Below are 23,214 nucleotides of genomic sequence, written 5' to 3' on the forward strand. Positions count from 1 at the left end.
CAAAAGCATATGAAAATTAATTTAAAAAAAAAATTAAAATAAGCGGCAGCACTGCTCTATTAAATTCTGTTAATATAGTTGCGTTATTTTATAGAGCGAAAATTCTACGTTTTCTTTCAAATTGACATTATGATTCACGAAAAAATTATGAATCACGAGAGATTAGTATAACCTGCACTTTGTTTGATAAAATGTCAAAATTTTCACAGTTAAAATTTTTAATTTATTTGCTTTTTTCTGCCGTTATTCACTGTGAACATAAATATATGTGTCAATGAAACACAAATATATGTGAGAATATCTAGAATAATACGCCGAAATAAAATCTTGTCAATGTGTTAAACAAACTAAAAATAAAAGACTTTAATTAAAAATGATTTTTGAAGGAGATTAAAAAATACAATCTTGACATTTGAATAAATATTTTTTATAACACTAAAACTATAAAATCCTCATTCATTAAAGAAAAAAGCAATAAAACTTAAATTTAAATCTTTTTTAGAAATATATGTCAAATAACATTATTTATAAAATAAGACTTTATAAAATTGTGAAAGCACGTGCTTTGTCTTACTAATGACACTTCAATTTACTACAATTAAAATCGCACATTAAAATTAGTGTTGTCGAGTAAAAAAAAGAATAGAAAACTGTCAAACGTCACAAATGTCATTCATATTTTTTTTTTTATAGTTCTCTTTCTTAAAATGGCAATGGCATCAAGAAAATTAGTTTTTTATAATTAATTTATATTTAAATTATTATTATTATAGGAATTAAATGGCATTAGTTACTATTCAACGATCGCCAAGTGTAGTTAATTCACCTCATTGCTCATTATCGGTAATAAAAATTTTGTATAAAAAAATTTCAACTCCAACAATACGGTTTTATTCACTATAAAAAGAGTTTAAGGTGGAAAATTTTTTAAAAATATATATTTAGTTAATATAAAAACATATAATTCATAAAGAAATATAAATTAAATTTTGACAAAATTATATCAAACTTCTTCAGATAAAACTAGACAAGCAACCACCTCCTTAAAATATATACACAAAGAAGCCAAATGTCATAACAAATTTTACACTTTCGATTTGTTTTAGTACCAACAATTCATAATTTTTTTGTTTAACTTTGCAGGATATTGAAAAGGAAGAAAGCGAAGATGAAAATGGGGATAGGTATTTGAACTAAATACAAAATTGAATGTGATTAAATTTAATAGTATATTTTATTGTAGTGAATGTTTCTTTGCTGGTAAAGGGACAGCATTAATTCTTCCTACAAAGGAGTTGCCATCTACAACGATGGAACGACGTCTTAGTACAGAATCAATAAAATCAACAAATAGTGTTCAAAGTAACAGCTCTGATATTCAGCAGCACTTACAACAAATGTTCATTTTGCTCAGACGTGATGAAACTCTAAAAATGGTAAACAAATATTAAAAATTTATTAGAATTTAGTCTACAAATTAACTAATATTAAAAAATATTAACATTAGAAACTTAATGTGATTTTTATAACTTTATTTTTAAGGCTGTTAGACTAGAGTCACAGCGTCCCAATCGTACAAGATATTTAGCTATAGTATCACGTTCTTACTTTCAAAACAATCATCGATCATTCAAAAAGTTACGTAGTAACAATAAAGAGTCTGATACAAAATTAGATAAACAAAATAAAAGTATTAATTTAACAATGAATGTACTAGAAAAGGGAACCGTTTCTGATACAGAAGCAAAAGAAGCCGGTGTGATAGCAGGAGCCGGTGCGGCAGCTGGGACAACCACTACGCAACACAAAAAGAAACCTTCTTGTGATTATAAAGATATTGAAGAATCATGTCTTTTAGGAATAGATTGTAATGAAAAAACTACTATAGGTTTAGTATTACCTATTTTAGCTGATACTACAATTCACTTAGATGGTGACGGGTAAGTGAAGTACCTATTCTGAAAAAAAAACTGTTTCTGATGCCTACTTTTTTTTGATATATTTATTATCAGTGGATTCAGTATTAGCGTATTTGGAAACACACATATTTTTAAGCCGGTTTCAGTTCAAGCTATGTGGTATATCAAAGATTAATATTATATACAAAAAATATTGTATTGAATTTTTAAATTCTTAAAGGTCGGCTTTGCAATCTCTTCATAAGGTTTCTAAGAAAGCTCGTGAAAATAATTTTTATCCTGGGGGCCCATCCCATCACTGGATACAGTATTATCAATCAATTGTGGATTCCGATAGATCTTGTTTGAATGAATGGAATGCAATGGATTCGTTGGAAAGTGTGCGTCCACCATCACCCGATGCCATACGAAACAAGTAATACATTTTTACTGAAATAAAAAGCTATTGCAATTATTAAATTTTTAATGTCATAGACCAACCCAAAAAGAGGAAGCTGAAAAAATAATTAAAATGAAACTAAGAGAAATAATGATGTCTGTTGATTTGGATGAAGTTACATCAAAGTACATTAGAGGCCGCTTAGAAGAACATTTGAATATGGATTTGAATGAATACAAATCTTTTATTGATAAAGAAATGTTAGTTATATTAGGACAAATGGACGCACCGACGAAGATATTTGAGCATGTTTATTTAGGATCTGAATGGAACGCGAGTAATTTAGAAGAATTGCAAAAAAATGGGTAATTTTTAGTATTATTTTTTAAAAAATTTATTTTCATATGATGGAAAATATTTTTAGGGTTAGCTACATATTAAATGTAACAAGGGAAATCGATAATTTTTTTCCAGGAACTTTTAAATACTTAAATATTCGGGTTTATGATGATGAAAAAACTAATTTATTAAAACACTGGGATAATACTTACAAATTTATATCAGAAGCTAAAAAAAATAATTCAAAAATTTTAGTTCATTGTAAAATGGGTGTTAGCAGGTCTGCATCCGTTGTTGTTGCTTATGCGATGAAAGCATTTAACTGGGATTTCAACCATGCATTGGACTTCGTAAAAGCAAAACGTAACTGTATTAAACCTAATAAAAATTTTTTAACACAATTAGAAACATATCGGGGTATGTTAGATGCTATGAAAAATAAAGAAAAATTACAGCGCAGTAAAAGTGAAACGAATTTAAAAGCTGCGGTGAAGGATGCTCGTTTACTGCCTGGTAGTGAGCCCACGCCATTAATACAAGCTTTAAATCGATCATCAAAAAATACGTTGTGTGCTGTTGAACATTCAAATTTAAGTAGCAATAATAGTAGTAGGAGTAGTAGTAAAGAATCTCATCGCAAAATCGTTCGACGATCAAGTAGCTCATCACCCAAAATAGTTCAAAACCCTATCGTGACACTAAAACAACAAAGTCAATCATTGGAAAATTTAACACCACAGCCAGAAAGTGCTAACAATGAAGAATTTCAAAAAAATGTTCGTCATACTGACGTTAATGGACAAAACTATAGTATTACCCAAAATCAAATTTTGCATATTCAAAAATCAACAGCTTCAACTAATTCTGGAATTGAGATTTCATCGACTTTAACTTTATCATCTTCATCTACATCGATTTCTTCGACAACAACATCTGCTCGAGTTGGATCAACATCCACGACAACTACAGGGATGACCACAGTGACAAAACCTACCGTAAAAAGTTTAGTAAGTGATCTTGAAAGTAGCAATCAACCTGACAATCGAAGGAAAACTAAAGAAGATAGAAAGTCTTTAAATTTATTAAATCTACAGCCCATACAAAATCATCCCGATGCAGGTAATTCTAAGTTATGATTAAATTTTCCTACTTTGTCGATTGGATATAGAATATTTCGAAATATTTAAGACTATAGGTTTGAAAGCTTATTTAAAAAACCCAAAGTTTTTTTGAATTAATGCGTATTTTTGGTATTTTATTGCTAATTTTTTTGATATTACTATTACTAACCAAGTTTTAATAATTGTATTGATTGCTAAAAACTAAAATTTTTGAATTTGTCTTCAGTTTAAGAAGATTTCAATAAATTAATTAAGATAACATTTAGCTTTTTGAATTGTATAACCCTTTTAAATTATCAAAAAGAAATTCATTTATAATTATATATATATATATATTTATATATTTCATATTTAATTGTAACTAAAAACAACAAATAATAAATTGGTTTGAATTTTGTAAAAATTTTCTTCTTCCATTAATAAAGTTCTTTCACTATTTCCGTTCATACAATCTTGAAAAAGTAAAAGCATCCACATTTCATAAACTTATTCGCTTTCACCATTTCATGCTAACAAAAATAAAATAGCGATGTAACCAAAAATCGAAATGTTATCAGAATGTATTCTTATTTCTTTTCAACAATCTATAAAGGAATTTTAAATTTTAGATCAAAATAAAGTTCAAGAAGAAGTAGCCCCGATATCGGCAACGTCTATATCGCCTACTGCGCCCTTTAGAGGACCGGTTTGGACTTCATCGTCAAAGGTCATTCACCAGCCATCTAAATTATATTCTAGTACATTTCAAAAAAGCACATCAGATGATTCTAATACAGCAAATTTTACTCGCAATGATAATAAGTTATCTAATCAATATATATCATCCTCATGTTCAATATCATCAACATTTATTTATAATCAAGACAATTCTTCCAACACTGATAACAATAACTTTTTAGAACAAAATCAACAACAGCATGCTTTTAATGTTAATAATAGGTTAAGTTCGTGCAGTATAGACTCTGCATCAACCGATACAAGTTCATCACATATATCTTCCCAACGGAATAAAATTGAAAGCAGATCATCACGATATTTGTCTTCTAGTTCATTTGAAACAGCTAGTCGAATTTTACCTTCGCGGAACGGTTCTTGGGGCTCATATGATACAAACAGAAAAAATTTCCGATTTAGCAATCCAGCTATAGTTGAAGGGCAAGTATTTGATCGAGACATTGCGGTCGATAGAAATACAGCTTCAACATTCAGTATAGATAGAACTTTTCCAGGAAAACGTACTAAGCTAAAGTCTGATTCATTTATTAGCAGAGATGTATCACATTTTTTATCTGCTGGAGGGAAAGAAAAATATCTTAGCGAGTGTGAAATTGCAGATTATTCTTTAAAACATTCGACTAATCAACAACTTTCAGTATCAGCACCAGAATATCCAATATCATTAAAAAAATCAACGGATCGAAAGTTAAATCGGTCAACATCAATCATAGGAGCTGAAAAAATAAGACTACCAAATAATGTTCAAAGTTTAAAAAAGAATTTTGAAGCTAAAGTTAATAAAAAGGAGCTTAGCTCTTTAGGAAGCGGGGGGGCGTCGAATGTTACTAAGGGATCAACATCACCTTCACCGACTGACTCATCGATTACTGGCACTAGTAATATAACTACTGCTAATACAGGAAACACTTCCACCGACAATTCTAGGTTATTAAAATACAGTAAAGATAGCCAACAAAATGATTTAAGTGTTAAATGTCTAGTTAATAAATATCAATTTCATAATACTGGATCTCGAATCAATCAACAGCATCACCATCATTCATCTTCATCATCTACATCGACTTCAACATCTTCATTATCATCGACATCAACTTTATACCGTGGTCGCCCTCATTCATACTATGAGAGTAGGACAAACAAACCATCAGATATTGGCAATATTGGTAATACTAGTAGTAATAGTAATAATAGTAATAATAGCAATAATAGTAATAAACAAATTATTAATAATAACGACTGTAGACCACCACCTGGTCCATTATTTAAAACATCTTCAACAAATAATCAAATATCCATGACATTAAGTTGCCGTAAATTACAACAGCACGGTCGTACCCATCCTCTTACCAGGCTACCTAAACCGAAAGTTTGTAACTCACCTACTTATCATACAATGTAAAAATATAAAACTAATGAATAATCATGTAGAACAAAACAACCCAACTGATTTAAAAACTTTTTTTGTAATTTTTCTGTGTTTTTTTTATTAAGTTAATAATTATTTTAATCTTAAAGAAAAACAAAAAATTGTATATAAGTATATAAATTATATGTAATTCTTTTATTTTTACGTTTATAATATCGAAATTAATAATTATTGCTTTTTAAAAGAACATTTCTTTTATTTTTCAATTATTTATGCATAAATGTTTATAGGTTTTCCAGGGATTGTAAGTATGTACTTCCCCATTTCCCATATGTTTATGAAATATAACAAGACGGTACGCACAATTCTTGTCCACTTGGCTATATAATGCAAGATTTTTAAATATGTAATTATCAATTGATTAAGATTATTAACTTACTGAAGATTATATTCGACCTCCTGTCCATATTTTCTTTAAAATTTTCATTTAAGAATTAAACTTGAATAAAAGGAAAGTTCAAAAATTAATTTGCATATTCGTTATTTAACGTCCTTTGTAATCAATAGGACGAGGGTTAAACGATTAAAACTGAGTAGAATGAAAATGGGAGGAAGCAAAAAAAATTAGATGACTGTAATTTGAATTTATTTTTTATTAAACACAACTGAATAGTTAAGTTATTCAAAAAATTGATTAATAATAACTTTAATTTATGTATAATTGTTTTGAAACCAATAGGACCTACGTATATTCCGTTTATAAGAATTATTTCATTTTCCTAAGAAACTTAAAGTTATTAATAAACTATGAAACATTGATATTAAGTGATCGAGGCTGTAAAGGATATACAAAAGCTTCATACAAATACGTATACATATTTACATGAAGCGTTTTTTTATTAATAATTATTTTTTTGTTTTGTCTGTGGTTGAAATTTCACGCGAATTTGAATAGTTTTGAATAGAATTCTCGAATATCTATTGAATTTAATTAATATAGTAAAATAAATATTGAGTACCATTATAAATGATCGAACAGTGAAGTTATCAATGTGCATATGTTTGTAATTAAAAATTAATAATAACATTTAATAATAACCAACTATCACCACCTATGTATGTACCAACGGCAAATATTTTTATCAATGAAAAGTTCAAAATGAAATGTTAATTTTTTTTTGTTTTCGTTTTTCTAATTTTTACTTTTATTTAATATTTTATTTTGATCCGGTATGGGAAATAGAAAAATTGTCACGACTCACGAAATTTGTAGTGAAATTTTTGTTTTTGTTAAATAAATAAAATGATTGTTGAAATAAATAATAGCCTTTAATATTTGTGTGTTTTTATTTTATTTTGTAATATAAAATTACGTATTGTGTATTTTTTATAAATAAATATAGAATATTCTTGACTTGGTTAAATATCACGACCATCTTATCATACCGTAATTGTTAGAATTAAAAGTCGTAATAGACTCTTCGTAATTCTTCAGTTAGATAATTTTTTTAATCTTCTGTATAAATTCTTTATTATTAATAATAAACTTTTCTTATTTTATTTTTGTAAATTAATTCTATAGCATAATATAAGGCCTTAGCTATAGCTCAAAAAATCGCTATATACTTAGCTGCTATAGTGAAAGCTGCACTATATTAATTATGTTCATAAAGAAGTGTTGCAAATCAAACCTGTCCATGAACATTTTTTGACTTACCAAAAAAATATTTAAATTATCACGGATGGATAGGGTAACTTAAAGACAGTTAAATTAGCTAAATGCTATTTTTTTGCATTGCATTTTTCAAATGTCTGAGAATTGCTGCGATGCAAAAATGATAATATTCCAGAATACAAAAATTATTGCTGGGTTATGAATAATTAATGGGTTATGAATACGCAATAATTGCAGTATTGCGTTTATGAACAATGTCTATAATATGTACGTATGAATATAATTTAATAAATCGTCTTTATATCAACAATTATGTAAATTACATGTAAGTAAACTTTTATTATGGGCCGAATTTATATCGAAATAATCAAACAAATTAATTGAAATTTTATATATATAGTCCGGTTATTAAAACAATGAGCCAGTAAATGTTTCGTTAACATCAAGGTTCTGAAACAGAACTATAACTATGGACCGGTGTCTTACATATTTAACAACATCTCAGGAAATAATTGAGGTAAATTTTTGAAATTTAATATTTGAGTTTTAGTTGCTAACGAAATTATCTGGAAAAATTTGCAGTCAAGTTGGATCACAAAAGATGATCTTTATCTAAATTTTTAAAGGAAATTTTCTTATTTAAGCTTATGCAACCCTTTATAAATGCGATCGGTTATTTGTTGTTCACATAAGATTTCTTTTTTGTTGACGATGGTAAACAAAATATAGAGTATTGAAATGTCTTGTGTTTTTAATTACTTACCTACCTACTTATGATTAAATTTAGTTTTTATAAATCGGTAAAGCTTGTAACATTGTTTTCGATTTCTGAAATGAAAATTTTATTTTTTATTGAAAATAAAACATCACGTTTTTGTTTTTTCCAGCATTATGTTATAAACTTATGAATTATCTGTTACTGTGTCAATAATCTGTTAAGTGTTAATAATGCAAATATGACAATTTGCATCTTGCATTATTCTTTTATTATAAACTAATGTAAAAATTATTAATTGGTATGCGTTATTATTAATTGTTAATTTATTATTATTGGTTAATTGTGCTGTGCAATTAATATAATAATAAAAAAATGTAAATATCAGTTACAGAAATAAAATTAAAAAAAGTTCACGGTTTATACGTGTGACATTTGAAATGTTTTCTACATTTTTTTTTTTACTTGTTCAAATTACAATTCTATCAGATTCGACATTTTTTCAAAAGATAATAATAAAAATAGTGTTATGATGGAGGACAGAGATGAATCTTTATACATACATATGTAGGTATTTTTAATTTTTTTAAATTATTGAATATTTAATTACAGCTGTCACACAATAGAAAAAGTTAAAAACAAAATTAATAAGAAAATGATAAAAATATTTTTTCTTTATTGTTCTTTTTTTTGCATTAAACGAATGTCACGGTCAAAAAATTTTTCTAAAATTAAAAATGATGATGCTGTAGGTAAATTTGAACCAAAGCATTTTACATGTTTACATTCATACATACTTTTATATTTTGAAAATAATGTGTTAAGATCTGACTAATTTTTGGATCAATTCAAAATTAAAATGTCCAATTAATTTGATCGGTCTTAAATTGATATAATAAGGGTTTCTGTATATCAGTATAGCAGTTAACCTTTGAAATGAAATGTATTTGTTCCAAATTTTTAACCTACTTTTGAAAAATTGTAACAAATAATTTTACCAATCAAATATTGTAAACTATGTGAATATAACAATATAACAATTAAGCTAACTAGTTAAATTATAATGACAAGGATGAAAATATTTGTTTTTGTTTTTTTTATGTTATAATTTGTTTTTGTTATAAAGTGTTATAATAATTGACATTTCGTTATTTACATTTTATGTGACATTTAATTTTCTACACGAGTAACTTTTATTCAATAATAATTCAATTAGTCAAACTAATAAAACATTAGAGTATATTTATATGCAAAATAATTTTAGAAAAATTTATATAGGTCAGTTAATTGATATACACATTATTTATTCACTTTTATTAGAAATTCTTCTAATAATAATGAAAGATATGAAAAATGGTTTAAAATTTTTTTATGACATCTTAAATTTTTGAACTAACCATTACCTTTGTTTACACAGCGAGCTTTGTTAGCCAGGGGAATGAAACGTACGTCAAACATTCATGCAAAAGTCGTAATTATGACGACACAAGTGAATGAAGGTGCCATCTACAATTTTTACGAAAATGTGTTTATTGCATAAATAGAAGTTTTATATGTTTATCTTTCATATGCAAAAAGCCATTTTTGAGAAAGTGACTCAGTTTAACAGATAGCTTATTATTTATGAGAAGTGTTATGTCACACTTTTGAAATATTTTACTTTGAAAGCAAGTTAATTTACTCGAAACTTGTGGAATTACAAAAACTGTAGTTGACACCTTTATTCACTCGTGTCTTCATTTGTAATCGTAGGTAATAGTTACACTTTTTCAAGTTATAGAAAGTTATGGACTTTCAATAGCCTGTTTGGAAATATTATAAAATTTAATAAATATTCTAAAACTTTAAATAATTTTTCATAGTACAAATTTCGTCCGAATTCATATTAAAAATAATATGTTTGCAAATTTTATATCATATATGTATGTACATACATAATTATATACAGAAATGTATTAAATTCCCTTTTTTATAATTGAAAATTCTATTATCAATCTTCAATTTAATCTAATATTTTTTTTTCACAGTCTTAAATTCTTAAACAATAAAATTTATAAAATTTTAGCAAATTTGTTTCAATTTAATTAATACATTTTATACATTCATTATGATATATACGTAGAATATATAAAAAATAAAAATGTTAAAAAAATCGAAGAAAAATAAAAAATAAAATTAGAATTTATTTTGCACCGGTACACACCATTTATAACATAATAACGAAATAAGTAGGTAATAAAAGTCTCGAGTTTTATGTCATTAGAAATAAATCGTTATAAATATACTTTATATATATATAGGGTGTACTATAATAATAGTGACACACATGTATATACAAACATTTATGTCTATATACAGACATTTTTCGAAATTTATACATACATATACATAGGTACTCGTATTGACATTTAAATATAAAAATTTATAAAAAAAAGTTTCAAATTACTTTATAATGATATGCTAAACACACAAATTAGAGCTAACAAATCGGAGTCAATTTACTATGTGATGTTATTTGATTGTTTAAATTATATTTTAAGAAAGAAGTTGTTAGCACTCGTTTAGATTTTATAAAGCAAAATAGAAAATGAGTTATCGTAATGAGAATTGCGAAAAATGGAGAGAATTCAGTTTAATGTTGACAGCGATGTTATGATCATAGAAATCATAGTGATCAATATTCACCTAAAAGTATCCTAATATTTTCTTTTAAAATGATTTATATACAAAGTAAAATTATTTGACATAATTGTCAGAAATGTGATTTGATTGAATAATTAATTGTTTAATTACTGCTATTAATGCAGAAATTTTGAGAATGGTTGTTCTCTTACTAAAGAATTCAAGTTATTTGAAATACATATGTATGCACCTCTTATGTTTATTTAACACATCGCTTATGTTTACAGTAAGGTTAGACTAAAATTTTAATAATATACTCGAAATAAATTAATCAAAAAAAATAAGTTTATTTTGTATTTATATTTTTTTTTCTTTTTATAGTTTTTATATCTTTTACCACGAGTTTGTCCCAAAAAAGGTTATGAATAAAAAAAAAGTAAATGATCGCATTTTATTTGTAATGAATAATTAATTTGTATATTGTGTTGATACAAAATTAATATTGGTATTATGATTGATATCGGTTCTGTAGATATTATGAACGTAGAATTGAAACGATTTTGAAAATTTCATTTTTTCAACAATGGTTGACTGTTGTCTCAGTATTTGTATCAATGAAGGATGAGAATTGTAATTGGCAAATGACAGATTAAAGTAAATATTTCAGTTATAGAGTTCACACTTAATAACTTAATAATAACTTGATAGTTAACCATTATCGCTATATTATTATATTTTCAAAATAATTTTGGTGGATTGGAGCTGGTTTCGGGGGTGCCTGTAAGTGACCCGCTGAACAAGAGACTTGAATTGATTTTTCTAGGAGATTTGTATCGTGGAGGAATGTCGATATGTCTTTTATTATTATAGAAAAGGTTCTACTGGTAATTAAAGTAGAATGGTTTTCAAGTAAAATGTAAAAATCCTGCAGCATACACATAGCATCCACACTCATAAAGGTCTCAAAATAGTGGTGACTTTTATTTAAATAAAATTATTTTGCATTCTGTTGTAATTATTGAAGTACAGAAACTACCCTAGAGTTGCTCATTGTAATCATTAAATTCGATCTAGTAGTCATAGATAAATTTTTTTTTTATTTCCTTATCTCAACTATTAAAAAAACACAAAATTTTTTTTTTCTTAATTTTTTTTTATATTTTTCTAAACTGTTTTATAATTTTTTAGCTTTTTTTTTTTTGATATTCTTTACAGTTGAAATTTTTTTTATTGCGCTTTTTTTCTTTTTATAACTCTTTTGACACAATTCAGTTTTTTTTAGTCACATATGAGGTTTTTGACTCTTTTTCTTTTCATTAGTTCAATAAAACAAAAAAAATAAACACAAGAACAAAAAAGAAACAAAAGTAGAAAAATTTTTCCATTTTTGTTTCACTTTTAATCGCCGGTAGGTAATAGAAAAATTGTCAAAAAAAAAGAAGAAAGAAAGAAAATCAGGTTCTAAAAGAAAAGCATAAAAAACTAAAAAAAAAAAACAATTCACCGTTTAAAGTTCGATGTTACAATAAAAAAAAAAAAAAATTAATAAAAATTAATTTTATAAGTGTACTTACTGTGTTCGCAATATTTTGAATTAAAATAAAGGAAAGCGGCATTTTAAGTGTAAAAAAGAAGTAGAAGAGAAAAAAAAAATAAAAAATTGTGCTAAAACTTTTTAGTTATTTAAACATTTTCAATATAGCAGGTGAGTGAGAAAAGTGAAATTTTCTTAAAAGAAAATATAGAATTCATCGCAATTTCAATTAAATACAAAAGAACTCGTTTTTTAGTAGCTATACGCTCTGCTATAATAGTTAGATTAAAAGTTATGATGACAAAAAATAAAAGTTGATCACTTGGTACTTTTTCAAGAATTTCCAGTAAAACATGAATGCAATTTCATTTTCTTTTCGCGGCATACCTACGAGTACATACAAATATGAAATTGAAAATTATACAATTAAGAAAGTTGAAAATTTTTTTATTATCTTAGAAATTGGAATTTGTGTTTTTCTTTTTTTTTTTTGTAAAAATAACAATTGCACCGGTCATTTTAAAGGTCATTGACAGAATTTTAACGCAATTATTTAAAAAAAAAAAAATTTCAACGAAATACTCAATTATAGTTGAATTTCTAGATTTTTTCTTCATACTAATTTTGGTAGAAGTCTTTTGTTTAAAAAGTTCAAAAAATGTAATTGCAATGATTCGAGTGGACCTAGAGGGCAAATATTTAATATTTATTTAAATGAATATGTAATTTAAGTTTATTGTCATTTTATCTACAAACATTATATGGGAAGATTTAAAATTATGCAAAGAATACTAATGATATTCCAAATATTTATGTATATATATAAAAAAATTTCTAAACTCTTAAAATTATTTAAATTATAACATAAATAAAAATGGCTACTTGAATCACAATATGGGCAAATATCATATAACTCTTTCAAATTAAATTTTATTGCGATTTTCTTCATTATTTAGAGTTTTATTAGCAAGTTATCTTCTCTATATATGCGAAGTATTTGTGGCTCTAAAAATTAAACTCATTTTGAATATAGTCTATTAATTATTGATGAATATTCTAATATAATCAATTAGAATTTATCACTTTTATAGCTTATCATATAACAGGAGCAAATAAAACAGACAACAGATAAAAATTACAACATAAATAACTCACATAATAATCATAAGCAACTTAAACCGAAGGGTCCCAGGTTGAAAACCTAGTTAAGTTACTATAAACATACTATTCGTTGAAAAGTAAGAAAGGAATAGGAAAGGAGATGGTCGGAGCCTTGGAGAAATTTTTCTGAGCTTCTGAGAGTTTATGACCAAAAGTGTCTTAAGAAAATTCTAGGAATGGGCAAGAATCATTTGAGAATTCTGAAGATCCTTTACGTGGTCGCGATCTACTGTTACCTCTTGTTTACAATCTACAATCTAGGTTACTATAAAAACTATACTTAATGTGTGTACAATATACAATACAATATTATAAATTAAAATATTAATGTAACAGTCTAAGTAATTACCCATAAGTGTATTCATCCAAAATATTCGATATTGAGTACCAATAAACAATAAATATCAATAAACTTTCAATTGCAAATCGCAAAGAAAAAAAACTGCAGCAGGCTAATCGCTAATAGTCTTAATTTTTGTGAAATTACTAACACTCCTAGTACTCCTAAGTCCAGGCTCTAAGTTGAATTTTCATATAGTGAATATTTATGCTTGATACTGATGTCGAATTAACAATTTACTCATATATTTCTGCCTATTGAATAAATTTTTGAGCACTAACCTAGTAAAAGTGTTATTAAAATTTAAAAGTAATTATTGCGATTGGAATTGTTAATAATTTTGCTTTTAATTGGTTTTGAATTGCTTCCGAGGCATTTAATTACCACCCTTTTACACAAATGCATCAACTATATAGGTTAGTATGCATGTCTCGAATATTAGGCTGTAAAATTTTTATTATTTTTATTTATGTACACTTAAATTCTTCTGTTTATATAGCTTTTAATGTATAAATTATTCTTTTATAGCTAAAAGATAAATTTTTATGATTTATGATTAGAGTTACTTAAACTTTTATTTTATAGATGTTAAGTGATTCTAAAAATGTCATATAGAAAGCTCTTTTTATATTTATGATACCTTCATTTTATATATATTTAATCACTATAATTATCAATTAATATTGAAACTATAAAGCAGTTTTCATTTTAATTATTATTTTTTTTATTAGAAACTTTCTTTTTATGAATTTCACACATCATAAACATCATGAACATCATAAATTGTTATCATAGGATTGATGGAGAAAAAGCATTTATATTTCTACATATATTGTGTATAAGAGGCAACCGAATCCAAAATATTATGAATTTCTTATCATTCTTAAAATATCTTCTTTCACTGTTCATAAAATTAATTAAAGAATGAATTAAAGAATTTGAGTTTTCTTTTTCTTAATAAACCTATGCGATATAAGCTAGTATGATACTTAAGTAGTGTAATAGAAAAGAAATACAATTTAATAACATGTTATAATGGAACACTAAATTGTTATATTTTTACTAAAAATAGTATATTAATTAAATATCTAGAAGTTAACATTAAAATTTATTCATATTATTTTTTGACTTACAATTTACACGTTTTAAAAATTATTCTATAATTTAGACTCAAGTATTGTAAAGCAAACCGTTCACAGTTTTCGTTTGCTTCTCTTTGCTTTTTGTTTTTATTCATAATAAGATTAAATTTTAGCAAATAAAGGTGTGATTTAGATGACCATTATCCGTTTAATGACCAAGAGGTTACCAGATTCTTAGAATTTTAATTTGAAGATTACACATACTGTTAAATAGCTTTATTTAAATATAATTGTATGATGACCTTAAATTTTCTTTCTTAAATATTCAGTTTTTCTTTGAAATTTTGAACTGTTATATATATAGAGGAATAAATTAGTATAATGAATATTATTGAATTAAGAATATTTGGGATTACATGAAATATACATGCAAAAAATTCAGGTACAGAAGAACAAGAATTTTATAATAAAAATAAATTATTTATTGTATTATTTTTATTATCAAATTAAGGACAGTATTAAAATTGGGAAATTTTAAAATTGGCAAGGATCAATTGAGTATTAAGGCTATAAAGTTAAGAAAGCCATAAATTAAATTATAAAGGATTAATAAAAAATTGCAGTAAAGAGAATTATTGTTTACTCATTCGGAAATTTTGAGTATATTTAATTTAACTGTAATGAATTAGTCAGTTGTATATCTTGGTTTTTCATGTAATTTAGTTGGGTTTTTATTGAAATTTCGGAAACTATATTGGTGCCGTTTTAGAGAAATTCATGTTTTTATACATACGAAAATCTAAATTTTATAATTGTGAATTTTGGCATTTTATTTTTGGTTTCAAAATTCAAAAAATTTCAATTTGATTTCTAAACGAATTACCCATTGTTTTTCAGCTTAATTTACAGTTTTTTAATGAATCCTTCAATTATTTCATTTAAAGTTTTGATAATTATTTTATAAAACTGTAGGGGTAAAAAATTTTGATATTTTAAATTTGATTTCCTCTCGAAAATGTTAAACTTTCAAAATTCTACGCCTTGTAAATACTTACTAGAGCGTTATTATGGTGAATGGCCGTCGTTATGGTGAGCGTTATTATGGTGATGTCAAAAAATAAATATCGTAAATATTTTAAAAATAATTTTTGAAAATATGAAATTAAAATAAATTGACAAATATTATTTGAAAATTTAATTTTATTAGTTTTAATTTAAGGAATACTAATAAAAATTCAACAAAATGATTTTGTACTTAGATTAAAATTTCAATTGTCACAAAGTGGCGTCATTTTAGTTAATTCACCACACTCATATTACTTAATTTGCATTGACTCTTAATTAATTGCCCTCTATTTGATTTTAACTGTTTGTCTACAAATTTGTTTATTTCACTTTCTATCAAATGTGCTGCCACCATTAGGCGTAAAGGATTACTAAGTTTAATTAAAAATTCGCTAATAATTTCACAACAAATTTGTTAAATTTATTAGAATTTAACTGCAATTTTTTGTTATTATAATAATTGAATTATAATTAATGAATTTTATAATAATATTAATAATGAATAATCGAAAAAACTAATAGATTTATTAAAATAAAATTAATATTCAATTTAATTCATTAGAATAATTGTAAAAATCTTCATTTTGAAAGATAAACTTTCCATGAAATTCTTATAAAAAATTCATTCACATGCATTAAAATTTCTTAGAATTAATTTCATTGAATTACAACTACATTTAATTAATTTTAATTCATTATTTTTTACACTAAATATATTTTAACACTATTCTATTATTATAAAATTATATTGACAACTTAATAGTTGGTTAAAAGCTAATAAGAACGAGAAATATGTAAGTATACTTGTATACGAAAGTATAGCTGAATTCTCACGATTGTAAAACAGTGACGAATCTTCGATTATGAATCAGTTATTAAGTATGCTGCCATATGTTAATATAACCACAATATTTTACGTTTTGTTTTTTTTGCTTATATCCTCTTCATTCATTTTAATTTGTTCCAATAAAAAAAATCAAGAAGAGATTTTAATTTTCTCGAAAAAAACAACAACAACACTTCACTTTTCATTCTGATGGAATTTATTAGTAAGTTTCTAAATTTACATTATATGAGTATTGTTAATTCAATCTCGGATCATAATATGAGATGGCTTCTTCTTCTTAATTTAATTTCAGAAAATAAAGAAAAAACATAGGAAAGAAGTCAAAGAAATAAAAAAAAAATATAAAGAACAATTCGTTATCATCTTTTTTTATAAACATTTTTTTTTCTTAAGTTTTATTCCATGGTGATTGTACCTGAGTAGAATATGCGTGTACACCGGAATCAAAAGAAGAGATTCACATAATTTTATGTATAGGTATGTAATTTTGTTAAAAATAAAATTGCTATTGGGCATATTTTTGGCTAATTAAAATTTAGGAATTTTAAAGTGATTGCATACATAATATAATTAATGCGAACCCTGGAAAGTGCTCATCCTAAATTCTCATCTTCTACACCTCGTATCGGTAAATTAAATATTTTTATGAATGAGGATTTGCAAAAATTAAATAATTTTTAGCAAAAATTTTAAATAAGTAAGGATTTGATTTAGTGAATATTTTTATAATGTATAGGGATTTGTTTGTGAAATTTTGCGCTTAAGTTTTGTACTGTTAATAGACTATAAAATTTTTTATTTTAAAATTCATGCATACTTAAAAAATGTCGATGACACTTAGGATTTTGTAACGAATAATTGTCATAGTTTATGATGAAGCAAGTAACAGTTGTCTTCTGTTTTCAATTAAGCAAGTTAAAGGTCAATCATACTATAGAGATTAATAGTTCGATCTTTCGTATGATTTGTCGGATTTATTATTTATTGTTATACAAATATAAAATAAATTAAAAATATAAAGTCTTTTTCGGTTAAACATTTCGGTTCTTTGATACCTGCACGTCGAATTTGTCAGTGATTCACAAATTAATGAAATTGTAATAACAATAACTTTTTAATATCGGAAATTCAATTGATAAAATTTTGTAATAAAAAAACTTTCATTGATAATATTTTTTTTTTAAAGAGCACTTTCAATTTTATTAGTTTGTAAGTGAGTTAGATTAAAATTAAATTAAATGGACATTTATTTTAAATAAATGATTTGCAAAATCACTAAGTTTTTTTTTTTTAACCATATCTGATGACTCAAAGAATTGAATTGTTGTTTTAAATCGCAAAACAAATCAAGAATAAAGAAAGAAAAACGTTTTTTTTTTATTTAAATAAAAAAATCTTCCTATTTTTAAAACACAAAATAAAAAATAAAAAACAAAAGACTTAAGATGGAAACTTTGCCTACTAATAATTTTTACATTGAAATAAAAATAACTCTTATAATATTAGTAAACCATAGCGAATTCTTTATTCATAAAATTAATAGAGATGTCATAGATTTATATCCGAGTTCAGGGAATGTGTATGTGTTTGACTATTAGCCAACAAGAATATTGAATGCTAATAATAATTTTCATATGCTTCTTCTTCATATATATTTTTTATCAATGATTTTATACGAGTATTATGGTAAAATTCTTGACATCTCTTGAAATGAATCGAACATTTTATAGAAAAATTCATACATAAAAGATAAAATCATTGTATTTGTTTTTACATTATGTTTTTTTTTCTCTTCTTTATGTATAATCAAAGATTGAAATGATATTTTTTTTGTTTTATTAAGATTAATATGATTGTTTTTAAAACTTACAATTAAAAATATTTGTAACTAATTTGTACAACTATAATAATATGAAAAGAATCACTAATATGAACAGGTGGTGGCTGTGTAGAACATTCATGTACTTCAAAAATAATTATATTTCAATAAATTATATTTTTCAGTTCTATAGAACAAGAGAATTTTATTAATATATTTGAATTATTAATTAAAGATGTAGCTTGTGATTAGAATACACTTTATAATTGAATAGAAAATATATAGAAAAATGTTGTTTTGAAATGAGTTTGTCACAAATAGTTGTAGTTAAATATTAAAGGGTCTTTAAATAAATTTGAAATTATGTGTAGGTTTTAGAAATGTTTTGATCTAATTAGCAATTTAACAAAAAGAACTGTTAGAGATTTGACAGAGTAAAATTCAAATTAAAATCCCGCGTGTGAAAACTTAATTAAAATTTTTATTGTTTTGGAATGACCAACTATATATAAAGGCATGTATCATAAGAACGAAATTTTGATTTTAATTTTAATACAAACAGTTCACAAGAAATTGTTATATGTAAGTTAACAATTTTGCGGACTGTAGATTGCATGACTAGAAAGACAATGAATGAAAGATATATTAACTTCACTCAAGCGATAGGTCCCTCGTGATTAGTTCCCTAGCACCTCCTTTTGAGATATAAAACTTTCACGAATTCAGAAAGGGTGGAGGAGCCCTGTTAACCTAAAAAACAAAACTAAAAAATTAAAATTTTCTGGCAATTTTAAAATTATAATTAAAAAAAAGCTGCATAAATTACAAAAAAATAAAATATTTTTTAATTATATTTTAAAAAAATTAATTAATTTATTTTTAATTATTTTTTATTTTCAGGGCTAAAATGGTATTATGAGTAAAATTTATGGGTTTTTGTATTATTAATTATACTAATATTTTATTTTTGAAAAATATTCACAAATTTTTTAAATTGGTGCTTTACAAACTAAAATTTTTTGAGATTTTTGACAATATCCAGTATATTGGCACTTAATTAATAAATATTTTAATATTTGTCGGAATGAACTTCTAATAGATTATTAAATTTTTTTAAAGATGAACTTAAAATTGTTATTTCTTGTCTCAAAATTCAACACAAATTGACATTTAATTTAAGTTTTTAAAATATCAACAAAGAGAATACCTTGCATAATTTGCAGGATTGCCGATAAAATATAAAATTTATTTTAAATTCACGTAAATATATAAAAATAATCAAATTAAAAAATAATATGCAATGACATTGAATGACTCATTATTAAAGGTCGTGTAAAAGTAATATTAAATAATATGTATATAGGTATGTATGCAAGCATATAATACATGTAGTATTAATAAAGGTCGCAAAACAAGTTTTTTGTTTTTCTTCTCTTTTTTATTATTACAATAAAAATGAACGACAAAATAAACTATGTACGATTGATTGAATTTGAATTATCGATGAAATTAATTTACAATCGATTATTATGATGTATTTAGTGTTTACTTTAATGGTTGGTGCTTAGGTTTATGACCTAAGTGTCTAAAATATTAATATTATATTATTGTTGTACTTTATAATTTATAAAATAGAAAAGAATAACAATAATAACAAAAACAAAAATTATTATTATTTATTTAGCTATATTTTATTTTAATATTTTTTTTTAAATTGATTATTTCATTTTAATTTCATGTAAATAGTATTGGTAATGCAATTCATTCCATAAATAAATTGAAAAAAAAAGATTAAAATTAACCAGAAAAACTCAAAAGAATGACACTTTTTAAAAATTGGAAAAATAAACTTTTAGCAGTTTTACCGTTACATGAATTAACAAATTTATAAAGGTAGGTAGAATAAAATTAATTGTTAAAGCAAATACAATTCATGTAACTTAATATATTTGGCACTATTAAGGTATGTCGTTATAAATAAAATATTTTCTTAAATTATTTAAAAGTCCCAAATTTGAAAAGTAAATAATGCAAAACGCAAGCTTTTTTTTTTTTTTTGGAAATATTGTGTGAAAACTGGATGAATCGATTATATTTCTTTTATTTCCTTTACTAAAACTAAAAATACAATTTCGGTTTTGGATATTTATTTATAATGACTAGAAACTACCAAAAAATATAATAAGAAATTTTTAAATAAAAAAAATATTTTTTAAATCTTTATGATATTTTGAAATTATTTATGATCCCAGAAATTTCAATATATTAGCAGCACAATTTTAACTTGGTTACCAGCTCCACCAGATTTGTAACAATAAAATTATCACTGCGCAGTCGTATATTCTCAGTAATTCTATCAGTAATTCTAACGAGTTTTTGAATTCTCTAAGTTCATTTTGCAATTTAGCCAGTATTCAATCCTGAAATAATTTCAATATGTATACTATTTGTTCAAATAAACCCAGTCTATTTTACATACATAGAATTTTAATCATTCTGTTTAGTAAATTTCAAAGCTGAACAATTTTGAGCTTAACCTTACAAATAAAATTAACAGGAAACTTTAAGAATAAAATTAATATGCACACTTGATTTAATTATGAAAATTTATTCAAAATCAATTTGAAAAAATTTTTTAAAAATATTTTTAATTTTACTACTTAAAAAAATTTTAAATATTGTTAAAACACCTTAATTTTGTTCTTCGAAAACGTGATTTTTTACCTAAATATTGATTTTGCATTATTCTTCTTCTATAAATAAATTAAAGAATTTCTTAACATTTTTATAATTATGGTTCACTAATTACTGTAATAATATTGTTATTGTCATTATTGCAACTATTTAACACTATGTCTTTAATTTGTAAAATTAAAAGTACATTTTGTATACTGAAATGTTGTGTTTAGTAAATGTTTTATCTCTAAGGTATTATTTGTAAGGTATTTGAATTGTTTTTCTAGGGCTTATTATGTCGGCTTATTAAAAATATTCTTGGTTCAATTTTGCAAATAAACCGATAAAAAGGTGTGCAATTTATCTCAAATTAATTAATTTTAATTGTTTATATTATATTAGATATAATTGTCTCGGTACTGAAATTCATTTAAAATAAAATAATGCCTATAGAAGTAAAAATACAATGTGAGTCTATTTGATTTAATTATAATTAAGTCAAATTCCAAACAAAATTAATAGATTCAAAATATAGGCCTCAAAGTGAAATTTTACAGAGAGAAGAATATTAAACAGAAAAATTTTACCTTCATTTGTAGTCTCTATAAAATATGGTGACGCTAAGGGAAAAACCAAATCCATGTACTCTTTTTCTTTAAAAGAAACTGTTTGTATGGGGTTTTGCACCGGATATGCGAAATAGGATTGCCAAGTCAGATGATTATTTTATAAGACTTAATTAATTAACTTCTAAATATAGCAAAATCTGAGAGACAAAAGTGTCATTATTATAATATGAAAGTTCTCAGACAGGTATATGTGTCTCATGAGTGGAGAACAAAAAATTTAATCACTCTTTTTTCTCAAAAAAATATTCAATTAATCCTCAACAATTTTTGTATTTAAGTTCTGATTTTTTTTGTTTTTTTGGTTATATTTGCAAAATTGTGTAAAGTGAAAATTTTGCTTCAGGTATAAAAAGAGAAGAAGAAAAAAACTGTAGCTTTTAAAACATTTACAGAAGAATTAACCATAAGTGACCCATTTTTGATTGTGTTAATTTTTTTGTTGTTTTTACTCTGTTATTTTTTTTGTTAAATATTTTTTTTTTTTTTGTTACACATATGAGTTGAATTTTTTGCGTGTCTTCATTTTGTTTGATTTTTTCTTTGTCATATTGGTACGTTATGAATGTGGTGTACTATTTTACTAAAGTACTGTGGGTGAGATATAGTAAGTTGTTTTCTTAACTCTTTATATACCAAAAAAAAAAAAAAATGTTGAATAAGTGACAGTTCTTAAAAGAGAACTTATTTTCAAAAGAAATCAATTTGAAAAGCGTTTTCGTTTTTTTTTTGTTATTTTTTTTAAGTAAATTTGTACAATACTCGTAATTTAGGGAATAATAATTGCGTGTGTATTTAAGATTTTAATAGAAGAGGAAAAAGTTTTTTTTTCCCAACTATTGTGAATTTTTTTTTTTATTGTATAAACTTAAAATGAGAACAGATCTGGTTTAGAAAATTTTGACAATAGTTTTTTTTTCTAATTTAATTTCACAAACACTTTGCAAATTACAAAAAAAAAAAAAATGTCTCAAGATTACGCTTAAGGGAAGTCTTCAAAAAAAAATTTTTTTTTTCAAAAATATTGACATAAAATTGAATTTTCCAAATAATAATTTCTCAATTGAATTTTTTTAAATATTTTAGCATTTTATTAGCAGTTCTCATGAAGTTTATGAAGTATTAGAAGAATTTTTGACCTATAATAATTATTATGAATGGGCCCGTAATGTAAATACACTTGTAATTAT

The 23,214-nt window shown here is 24.5% G+C and overlaps 1 protein-coding gene across 2 annotated transcripts; it reads left to right on the forward strand.

Moving 5' to 3' along the window:
• Positions 1-707: 707 nt before the first annotated feature.
• LOC129611671 (protein phosphatase Slingshot) lies at positions 708-6,109 on the forward strand. Of its 2 annotated transcripts, none has more exons than XM_055524931.1 (9): positions 708-843; positions 1,144-1,184; positions 1,244-1,436; positions 1,543-1,940; positions 2,013-2,078; positions 2,140-2,334; positions 2,394-2,663; positions 2,723-3,756; positions 4,367-6,109. In XM_055524931.1, exons 1-9 carry the CDS (start codon positions 781-783, stop codon positions 5,893-5,895), a joined length of 3,789 nt encoding a protein of 1,262 aa, XP_055380906.1. In that variant the 5' UTR covers positions 708-780; the 3' UTR covers positions 5,896-6,109. The 2 variants fall into 2 exon arrangements, with proteins under 2 accessions (XP_055380906.1, XP_055380907.1); XM_055524932.1 differs by having other exon boundaries at positions 795-915.
• Positions 6,110-23,214: the final 17,105 nt, after the last annotated feature.

Source organism: Condylostylus longicornis, unplaced genomic scaffold (genome assembly GCF_029603195.1).
Source record: "Condylostylus longicornis isolate FDR11 unplaced genomic scaffold, ASM2960319v2 ptg000055l, whole genome shotgun sequence".
In the NCBI taxonomy this organism is placed as follows: domain Eukaryota; kingdom Metazoa; phylum Arthropoda; class Insecta; order Diptera; family Dolichopodidae; genus Condylostylus; species Condylostylus longicornis.